At 37.1% G+C, this 12500-nt stretch overlaps 1 protein-coding gene across 1 annotated transcript in view; it reads left to right on the forward strand.

Annotated features, from left to right (window-relative positions):
* Positions 1 to 12500, forward strand: part of atp10a (ATPase phospholipid transporting 10A) — a 142890-nt gene that overhangs the window by 123693 nt on the left and 6697 nt on the right. The window contains exons 18-19 of the mRNA XM_062039313.1: positions 7639 to 7719; positions 7786 to 7890. Coding sequence (XP_061895297.1) covers positions 7639 to 7719; positions 7786 to 7890 — 186 coding nt within the window. The remainder of the gene's footprint in view (positions 1 to 7638; positions 7720 to 7785; positions 7891 to 12500) is intronic.

Below are 12500 nucleotides of genomic sequence, written 5' to 3' on the forward strand. Positions count from 1 at the left end.
AAATTTGAGAGTTTACTTTTGTATTTTACATGAGTTATTATTTGTACAAACATGGTGCAAAGTAATTCATGATTTCTTAAAAAATGTTAGTGGCTAGCTAGTTAAAATGGGATATTGTGATTTCACAAGACTGTCTTAGAAGTGATCATTTGAAAATGTTAAATTTGAAAAATGTGCACTTATAGAGAAATTATAAAAATAAAGTGTTGCAAATTGATATTTATCTGTTTCTATATACATTTATTGTGAGAAATCATTAAGATGATCAGTGTTTCCACAAAGATAAATATCATTAATTATTAATAATAACAGAGTTAAAGGTAAATTGAGCAAATTGGCTACTTCTGGCAATTTATTTAAGTGTGTATCTATCTGGTAGCCCTTCGCATTAATCAGTACCCAAGAAGTAGCCCTTGGTTTCAAAAAGGTTGGTGACCCCTGATATAGAGGACCATTGACTGCTGTTTTTGAAGTAGATTCCCAAAAACAGCAAAGCGATGCTGTTAAATGGACGACCTTTGACTACTATCTTTGACGTGGATTCCTAAAAACAGCAAAGCAATACTGTTATATGGACAACCTCTGACTACTATCTTTGAAGTGGATTCCTAAAAACAGCAAAGCAATACTGTTATAGGGACGACCTTTGACTACTATCTTTGAAGTGGATTCCTAAAAACAGCAAAGCAAATAAAATACCGTCATATATACGACCTTTGACTACTATCTTCACAAATACTGAAGTACTACTATCATATACAGGACTGTTGACTGCTGTTTTTGAAGTAAATTCCCAAAAACAGCAAAGCAATACTATTATATGGACGACCTTTGACTAGTATCTTCACAAATAGTGAAGTCCTACTATCATATAGAGGACCATTGACTGCTGTTTTTGAAGTAGATTCCCAAAAACAGCAAAGTAATGCTGTTATATGCACGACCTTTGACTCCTATTTTTGAAGTGGATTCCTAAAAACAGCAAAGGAAATAAAATACTGTTACATGGATGACATTTGACTACTATCTTTGAAGTGAATTCCTAAAAACAGCAAAGCAAATAAAATACTGTCATATGGACAACCTTTGACTACTATCGTCACAAATAGTGAAGTACCACTACCATATAGAGGACCATTGACTGCTGTTTTTAAAGTAGATTCCCAAAAACAGCAAAGCAATGCTGTTATATGGACAACCTCTGACTACTATCTTTGAAGTGGATTCCTAAAAACAGCAAAGCAATACTGTTATAGGGACGACCTTTGACTACTATCTTTGAAGTGGATTCCTAAAAACAGCAAAGCAAATAAAATACCGTCATATATACGACCTTTGACTACTATCTTCACAAATACTGAAGTACTACTATCATATACAGGACTGTTGACTGCTGTTTTTGAAGTAAATTCCCAAAAACAGCAAAGCAATACTATTATATGGACGACTTTTGACTAGTATCTTCACAAATAATGAAGTCCTACTATCATATAGAGGACCATTGACTGCTGTTTTTGAAGTAGATTCCCAAAAACAGCAAAGTAATGCTGCTATATGCACGACCTTTGACTCCTATTTTTGAAGTGGATTCCTAAAAACAGCAAAGGAAATAAAATATTGTTACATGGATGACCTTTGACTACTATCTTTGAAGTGAATTCCTAAAAACAGCAAAGCAAATAAAATACTGTCATATGGACAACCTTTGGCTACTATCGTCACAAATAGTGAAGTACTACTATCATATAGAGGACCATTGACTGCTGTTTTTAAAGTAGATTCCCAAAAACAGCAAAGTAATGCTGTTACATGGACAACCTTTGACTACTATTTTTGAAGTGGATTCCTAAAAACAGCAAAGCAATACTGTTATAGGGACGACCTTTGACTACTGTCTTTGAAGTGGATTCCTAAAAACAGCAAAGCAAATAAAATACCGTCATATATACGACCTTTGACTACTATCTTCACAAATACTGAAGTACTACTATCATATACAGGACTGTTGACTGCTGTTTTTGAAGTAAATTCCCAAAAACAGCAAAGCAATACTATTATATGGACGACCTTTGACTAGTATCTTCACAAATAGTGAAGTCCTACTATCATATAGAGGACCATTGACTGCTGTTTTTGAAGTAGATTCCCAAAAACAGCAAAGTAATGCTGCTATATGCACGACCTTTGACTCCTATTTTTGAAGTGGATTCCTAAAAACAGCAAAGGAAATAAAATATTGTTACATGGATGACCTTTGACTACTATCTTTGAAGTGAATTCCTAAAAACAGCAAAGCAAATAAAATACTGTCATATGGACAACCTTTGACTACTATCGTCACAAATAGTGAAGTACTACTATCATATAGATAGATAGATAGATAGATAGATAGATAGATAGATAGATAGATAGATAGATAGATAGATAGTACTTTATTGATTCCTTCAGGAGAGTTCCCTCAGGAAAATATAGAGGACCATTGACTGCTGTTTTTAAAGTAGATTCCCAAAAACAGCAAAGTAATGCTGTTACATGGACAACCTTTGACTACTATCTTTGAAGTGGATTCCTAAAAACAGCAAAGCAAATAAACTCCTGTCATATGTACGACCTTTGACTACTATCTTCCCAAATAGTGAAGTACTACTATCATATACAGGACAATTGACTGCTGTTTTTGAAGTAGATTCCCAAAAACAGCAAAGTAATGCTGTTACATGGACAACCTTTGACTACTATCTTTGAAGTGGATTCCTAAAAACAGCAAAGCAAATAAACTCCTGTCATATGTACGACCTTTGACTACTATCTTCCCAAATAGTGAAGTACTACTATCATATACAGGACAATTGACTGCTGTTTTTGAAGTAGATTCCCAAAAACAGCAAAGCAATGCTGTTCACGACCTTTGACTACTATTTTCTAAGTGAATTCCTAAAAACAGCAAAGCAAATAAAATACTGTCATATGGACAACCTTTGACTACTATCTTCACAAATAGTGAAGTACTACTACCATATAGAGGACCATTGACTGCTGTTTTTGAAGTAGATTCCCAAAAACAGCAAAGCAATGCTGTTAAATGGACGACTTTTGACTACTATCTTTGACGTGGATTCCTAAAAACAGCAAAGCAATACTATTATAGGGACGACCTTTGACTACTATCTTTGAAGTGGATTCCTAAAAGCAGCAAAGCAAATAAAATACTGTCATATGGACGACATTTGACTACTATCTTCACAAATAGTGAAGTACTACTACCATATAGAGGACCATTGACTGCTGTTTTTGAAGTAGATTCCCCAAAACAGCAAAGCAATGCTGTTAAATGGACGACTTTTGACTACTATCTTTGACGTGGATTCCTAAAAACAGCAAAGCAATACTATTATAGGGACGACCTTTGACTACTATCTTTGAAGTGGATTCCTAAAAGCAGCAAAACAATACTATTATAGGGACGACCTTTGACTACTACCTTTGAAGTGGATTCCTAAAAACAGCAAAGCAAATAAAATACTGTCATATGGACGACATTTGACTACTATCTTCACAAATAGTGAAGTACTACTATCATATAGAGGACCATTGACTACTGTTTTTGAAGTAGATTCCCAAAAACAGCAAAGCAAATAAAATACTGTCATATGGACGACCTTTCACTACTATCTTCACAAATAGTGAAGTACTACTATCATATAGAGGACCATTGACTGCTGTTTTTGAAGTGGATTCCCAAAAACAACAAAGCAATACTGTTACATGGATGACCTTTGACTACTACTTTTGAAGTGGATTCCTAAAAACTGCAAAGCAAATAAAATACTGCCATATAGACGACCTTTGACTACTATCTTCACAAATACTGAAGTACTACTGTCATAAAGAGGACCTTTGACTGCTGTTTTTGAAGTAGATTCCCAAAAACAGCAAAGCGATGCTGTTAAATGGACGACCTTTGACTACTATCTTTGACGTGGATTCCTAAAAACAGCAAAGCAATACTGTTATAGGGACGACCTTTGACTACTATCTTTGAAGTGGATTCCTAAAAACAGCAAAGCAAGTCAAATACTGTCATATGGACGGCCTTTAACTAGTATCGTCACAAATTGTGAAGTACTACTATCATATAGAGGACCATTGACTGCTGTTTTTGAAGTAGATTCCCAAAAACAGCAAAGTAATGCTGTTATATGCACGACCTTTGACTCCTATTTTTGAAGTGGATTCCTAAAAACAGCAAAGGAAATAAAATATTGTTAGATGGATGACCTTTGACTACTATGTTTGAAGTGAATTCCTAAAAACAGCAAAGCAAATAAAATACTGTCATATGGACAACTTTGACTACTATCGTCACAAATAGTGAAGTACTACTATCATATAGATAGATAGATAGTACTTTATTGATTCCTTCAGGAGAGTTCCCTCAGGAAAATATAGAGGACCATTGACTGCTGTTTTTAAAGTAGATTCCCAAAAACAGCAAAGTAATGCTGTTACATGGACAACCTTTGACTACTATCTTTGAAGTAGATTCCTAAAAACAGCAAAGCAAATAAACTCCTGTCATATGTACGACCTTTGACTACTATCTTCCCAAATAGTGAAGTACTACTATCATATACAGGACAATTGACTGCTGTTTTTGAAGTAGATTCCCAAAAACAGCAAAGCAATGCTGTTCACGACCTTTGACTACTATTTTCTAAGTGAATTCCTAAAAACAGCAAAGCAAATAAAATACTGTCATATGGACAACCTTTGACTACTATCTTCACAAATAGTGAAGTACTACTACCATATAGAGGACCATTGACTGCTGTTTTTGAAGTAGATTCCCAAAAACAGCAAAGCAATGCTGTTAAATGGACGACTTTTGACTACTATCTTTGACGTGGATTCCTAAAAACAGCAAAGCGATACTATTATAGGGACGACCTTTGACTACTATCTTTGAAGTGGATTCCCAAAAGCAGCAAAACAATACTATTATAGGGACGACCTTTGACTACTATCTTTGAAGTGGATTCCTAAAAACAGCAAAGCAAATAAAATACTGTCATATGGACGACATTTGACTACTATCTTCACAAATAGTGAAGTACTACTATCATATAGAGGACCATTGACTACTGTTTTTGAAGTAGATTCACAAAAACAGCAAAGCAAATAAAATACTGTCATATGGATGACCTTTCACTACTATCTTCACAAATAGTGAAGTACTACTATCATATAGAGGACCATTGACTACTGTTTTTGAAGTAGATTCCCAAAAACAGCAAAGCAAATAATATACTGTCATATGGACGACCTTTCACTACTATCTTCACAAATAGTGAAGTACTACTATCATATAGAGGACCATTGACTACTGTTTTTGAAGTAGATTCCCAAAAACAGCAAAGCAAATAAAATACTGTCATATGGACGACCTTTCACTACAATCTTCACAAATAGTGAAGTACCACTATCATATAGAGGACCATTGACTGCTGTTTTTGAAGTGGATTCCCAAAAACAACAAAGCAATACTGTTACATGGATGACCTTTGACTACTATTTTTGAAGTGGATTCCTAAAAACTGCAAAGCAAATAAAATACTGCCATATGGACGACCTTTGACTACTATCTTCACAAATAGTGAAGTACTACTATCATATAGAGGACCATTGACTACTGTTTTTGAAGTAGATTCCCAAAAACAGCAAAGCAAATAAAATACTGTCATATGGACGACCTTTCACTACTATCTTCACAAATAGTGAAGTACTACTATCATATAGAGGACCATTGACTGCTGTTTTTGAAGTGGATTCCCAAAAACAACAAAGCAATACTGTTACATGGATGACCTTTGACTACTATTTTTGAAGTGGATTCCTAAAAACTGCAAAGCAAATAAAATACTGCCATATGGACGACCTTTGACTACTATCTTCACAAATAGTGAAGTACTACTATCATATAGAGGACCATTGACTGCTGTTTTTGAAGTAGATTCCCAAAAACAACAAAGCAATACTGTTACATGGATGACCTTTGACTACTATTTTTGAAGTGGATTCCTAAAAACTGCAAAGCAATTAAACTCCTGTCATATGTATGACCTTTGACTACTATCTTCCCAAATAGTGAAGTACTACTATCATATACAGGACAATTGACTGCTGTTTTTGAAGTAGATTCCCAAAAACAGCAAAGCAATGCTGTTCACAACCTTTGACAACTATTTTCTAAGTGAATTCCTAAAAACAGCAAAGCAAATAAAATACTGTCATATGGACAACCTTTGACTACTATCTTCACAAATAGTGAAGTACTACTACCATATAGAGGACCAATGACTGCTGTTTTTGAAGTAGATTCCCAAAAACAGCAAAGCAATGCTGTTAAATGGACGACTTTTGACTACTATCTTTGACGTGGATTCCTAAAAACAGCAAAGCAATACTGTTATATGGACAACCTCTGACTACTATCTTTGAAGTGGATTCCTAAAAGCAGCAAAGCAAATAAAATACTGTCATATGGACGACATTTGACTACTATCTTCACAAATAGTGAAGTACTACTACCATATAGAGGACCATTGACTGCTGTTTTTGAAGCAGATTCCCAAAAACAGCAAAGCAATGCTGTTAAATGGACGACTTTTGACTACTATCTTTGACGTGGATTCCTAAAAACAGCAAAGCAATACTATTATAGGGACGACCTTTGACTACTATCTTTGAAGTGGATTCCTAAAAGCAGCAAAACAATACTATTATAGGGACGACCTTTGACTACTATCTTTGAAGTGGATTCCTAAAAACAGCAAAGCAAATAAAATACTGTCATATGGACGACATTTGACTACTATCTTCACAAATAGTGAAGTACTACTATCATATAGAGGACCATTGACTACTGTTTTTGAAGTAGATTCCCAAAAACAGCAAAGCAAATAAAATACTGTCATATGGACGACATTTGACTACTATCTTCACAAATAGTGAAGTACTACTATCATATAGAGGACCATTGACTACTGTTTTTGAAGTAGATTCCCAAAAACAGCAAAGCAAATAAAATACTGTCATATGGACGACCTTTCACTACTATCTTCACAAATAGTGAAGTACTACTATCATATAGAGGACCATTGACTGCTGTTTTTGAAGTGGATTCCCAAAAACAACAAAGCAATACTGTTACATGGATGACCTTTGACTACTATTTTTGAAGTGGATTCCTAAAAACTGCAAAGCAAATAAAATACTGCCATATGGACGACCTTTGACTACTATCTTCACAAATACTGAAGTACTACTGTCATAAAGAGGACCATTGACTGCTGTTTCTGAAATAGATTTCTAAAAACAGCAAATAATTGTTGTCATATGGAAGACTATTGACTACAGTTTTTGCAGCAGATTCCTAAAAACAGCAAAGCACTACTGTCAAATGGAGGACTATTGACTACAGTTTATGCAGCGGATTCCTAAAAAGAGCCTAAAATACCTTTCATAAAGATCTTTGAGCAGCATATTTGCAGTGCATCCTTAAAAACAGCAGAGCGCTCCTATCCTGTGAAGGATCTGTTTCGGCTCTGAAGATAGTGTGCCCTTGTGTGTGTCTTGCAGGAGTACAAGCCATACATGTTCTGGATGAACATGATGGACGCCTGCTACCAAAGTCTGGTCTGCTTCTTCATCCCTTACTTTGTGAGTCTGCTCACTTTGTGCTCCATCCACCTGCCGTACTTTTAGTCACCTGCTCGTCGCCCGCAGGCCTACGCCGACTCCGACGTGGATCTGTTCACGTGGGGGACCCCCATCACTACGCTGGCCGTCTTCACCATTCTGCTGCACCTGGGCATCGAGACCAAAACCTGGGTGAGGAGAAGGTTCCAGAACAAAGTCCTGATCTATTTTATTCATTCATTCCATTGCACTTCCTCAATACCACCATTGGAGGGCGCTGCCACAACAGACCTCCATACAGATCGAAACAGGAAGTGCTGGAGGATCTTTTCAAATCAAACCCTCTTTCAATGTGGTTAATTAAATGATGTGACAGTCCACTTGAAATGACGCGACAGGCCACAATAAATGATGTGGCGGACCACATTGAATGATGTGATGGGCCACAATAAATGAACTAACGACCACAGTAAATTATTTGGCCAGTCACAATGACGTGGAAGACCACATTAAATGATGTGGCCGACCACGATAAATTACATTGAAGACAACATTAAATGATGTACTGGGCCACTTTAAATGACGTGCCGGACTACGTTAAATGATGTGGTTGACCACAATAAATGACATGAAAGACCACATTAAATGACGTGTTAGGCCAGCTAAATTGTGTGCTCGACCACATTAAACGATGTTGAATGACGTGACAGGCCACATTATTAATGTGACAGGCCAGGTTATTTATGTGACAGGCCACATTTAAATGATGTGTCGAACCACGTTAAATGTTGTTGCAGGCGACATTAAATGATTTGGCTGACCACAATAAGTGACATGAAAGACAACGTTGAATGATGTGCCGGGCCACTTTAAATGGTGTGGCGGACCACGTTAAATGATGTGGTTTACCACAATAAATGACATGAAAGACCACATTAAATGACCTGTTGGGCCAGCTAAATTGTGTGCTCGACCACGTTAAATGATGTTGAATGACGTGACAGGCCACATTATTAATGTGACAGGCCACATTATTAATGTGACAGGCCACATTTAAATGATGTGTCGAACCACGTTAAATGTTGTTGCAGGCGACATTAAATGATGTGGCTGACCACAATAAGTGACATCAAAGACACCGTTGAATGATGTGCTGGGCCACTTTAAATGACGTGCCGGACCACACTAAATGATGTGGTTGACCACAATAAATGACATGAAAGACCACAATAAATGACGTGTCAGGCCAACTAAATTGTGTGCTCGACCATGTTAAATGATGTGCCGGACCACGTTGAATGACGTGGCAGGCCACATTTTGATATGGCAGGCCACAAGATGTGTTGGACCACATTAAATGTTGTAGCACGCCACATTAAATGTTGTTGCATGCCACGTTAAATGATGTGACAGGCCACAATAAGTGACATGAAAGACAACGTTGAATGATGTGCCGGGTCACCTTAAATGATGTGCCGGACCACACTAATTGATGTGGTTGACCACGATAAATGACATGAAAGACCACATTAAATGACGTGTCAGGCCAACAGGCCACATTATTAATGTGACAGGCCACATTTAAATGATGTGTCGGACCACTTTGAATGTTGTTGCAGGCCACATTAAATGATGTGGCTGACCACAATAAGTGACATGAAAGACAACGTGGAATGATGTGCCGGACCACACTAAATGATGTGGTTGACCACAATAAATGACATGAAAGACCACATTAAATGACGTGTCAGGCCAACTAAATTGTGTGCTCGACCACATTAAATGATGTGCCGGACCACATTGAATGACGTGACAGGCCACATTATTAATGTGACAGGCCACATTATTAATGTGACAGGCCACATTTAAATGATGTCTCGAACCACATTAAATGTTGTTGCAGGTCACATTAAATGATGTGGCTGACCACAATAAGTGACATGAAAGACAACATTGAATGATGTGCCGGCACACTAATTGAGTTGGTTGACCACAATAAATGACATGAAAGACCACATTAAATTATGTTTCAGGCCAAGTAAATTGTGTGCTCGACCACATTAAATGATGTGCCGGACCACGTTGAATGACGTGACAGGCCACATTATTAATGTGACAGGCCACATTTGAATGATGTCTCAAACCACATTAAATGTTGTTGCAGGCCAACTTAAATGATGTGGCTGACCACAATAAGTGACATGAAAGACAACATTGAATGACGTGTCAGGCCAACTAATTTGTGTGCTCGACCATGTTAAATGATGTGCCGGGCCATGTTGAATGACATCATTAATGTGACAGGCCACATTTAAATGATGTGTCGAACCACATACATGTTGCAGGCCGTATTAAATGATGTGACAGGCCACAATAAGTGACATGAAAGACAACGTTGAATGATGTGCCGGACCACATTAAATGATGTGTTTGACCACAATAAATGACATGAAAGACCACATTAAAATGACGTGTCAGGCCAACTAATTGTGTGCTCAACCACATTAAATGATGTGCCGGACCACACTGAATGACTTGTCAGGCCACTTATTAATGTGACAGGCCAAATTTAAATGATGTGTCGAACCACATTAAATGTTGTTGCACGCCACATTAAATGATGTGACAGGCCACATTAAATGATGGGGCTGACCACAATAAGTGGCATGAAAGACCACATCAATTATGTAGCAGGCCACTTTAATGACACAGAACGCCACATTAAATGATATGGCCAACTACAATAAATGACATGAAAGATAATATTAAAGGATGTTGCCAACCACTATAAATGACATGAAAAAACATATTGAAGGACGTAGCAGGCCACGTAAGGTGTGTGGCAGGCCACAATAAATGACATTTAAGACCATATTAAAGGACGTGGCAAGGCCCATTGAATAATATGGCCAACCACAATGACATGAAAGACCATATTGAATGACGGGGCAGGCCACGTAAAATAAAGTGGCCAACCGACATAATAACATGAAAGACCATATAAAATGATGTGGCAGGGCCCATTGAATAATGTGGCCAACCACAATGAGTGACATGAAAGACCATATTAAATGACGTAGCAGGTCACAATAAATAATGTGGCCAACCACAGTAAATGACATGAAAGACCATATTAAGATTTGGCAGGCCACATTAATGTTGTTGCCAACCACGATAAATGAAATGAAAGACCATATTAAATGATGCAGCCAACCATGATAAATGACATGAAAGACTATATTAAAAATTAAATGATGTGGCCAAACACAATAAATTACATTAAAGACCATTTTAAATGACATAGCAGGACACTTTAAAGGATGTGGCAGGCCACAATAAATTAGTGGTTGGCCAATTTAATGATGTGGCCAACCACGATAAATGACATGAAAGACCATATTAAATTATGTGGCAGGGTCAATTGAATAATGTGGCCAACCACAATAAATAACATGAAAGACCATATTGAATGACGTATCAGGCCACATTAAATGGTGTGGCCAACCACAATAAATAACATGAAAGACCATTTTAAATAATGTGGCAGGCCACATTAAATGGTGTGGCCAACCCCAATAAATGATATGAAATATCATATTAAATAACATAGCAGGCCATTTTAAATGATGTGGAAGGCCACAATAATTAACAGGAAAGACCATATTAAATGCTGTGGCAGGGTCCACTGAATAATATGGCAGGCCGTAAAAATGACACGAAACACCATATTAAATGATGTGGCAGGTGTCATTAAATGGTGTGGCCAACCCCAATAAATGATATGAAAGACCATATTAAATAACATAGCAGGCAATTTTAAATGATGTGGCAGGCCACAATAATTAACATGAAAAACCATAATAAATGCTGTGGCAGGGTCCATTGAATAATATGGTAGGCCACGATAAATGACATGAAAGACCATTTTAAATGATGTGGCAGGCCACATTAAATGATATGAAAGACCATATTAAATAACATAGCAGGCCGTTTTAAATGATGTGGCAGGCCACAATAATTAACATGAAAGACCATTTTAAATGCTGTGGCAGGGTCAATTGAATAATATGGCAGGCCGTAAAAATGACATGAAACACCATATTAAATGATGTGGCAGGCGTCATTAAATGGTGTGGCCAACCACAATAAATGACATGAAAGACCATGTTCAATGATGTGGCCAACCCCAATAAATGATGTGAAAGATCATATTAAATAACATAGCAGGCCATTTTAAATGATGTGGCAGGCCACGATAATTAACATGAAAGACCAAATTAAATGCTGTGGCAGGGTCCATTGAATAATATGGCAGGCCACAATAAATGACATGAAAGACCATATTAAATGATATGGCAGGCCGATATACATGACATGAAATAACATATTGAATGATGTGGCAGGCCACATTAAATGGTGTGGCCAACCCCAATAAATGATATGAAAGACCATGTTAAATAACGTAGCAGGCCACGATAAATAACATGAAAGACCATATTAAATGCTGTGACAGGGTCCACTGAATAATGTGGCAGGCCACAATAAATGACATGAAAGACCATATTAAATGATGTGGCCAACCACGGTAAATGACATGAAAAACCATGTTAAATGACGTGGCAGGCCACATTAAATCGTGTGGCCAACCCCAATAAATGATATGAAAGACTATATTAAGTAACGTAGCAGGCCACAATAAATAACAGGAAAGACCATATTAAATGCAGTGGCAGGGTCCACTGAATAATGTGGCAGGCCAGATGTGGCCGCCGGTCTTGAGTTTGAAACTAATATAGATTGCT

The sequence above is a fragment of the Entelurus aequoreus genome, linkage group LG27, assembly GCF_033978785.1.
Source record: "Entelurus aequoreus isolate RoL-2023_Sb linkage group LG27, RoL_Eaeq_v1.1, whole genome shotgun sequence".
NCBI classification, from domain to species: domain Eukaryota; kingdom Metazoa; phylum Chordata; class Actinopteri; order Syngnathiformes; family Syngnathidae; genus Entelurus; species Entelurus aequoreus.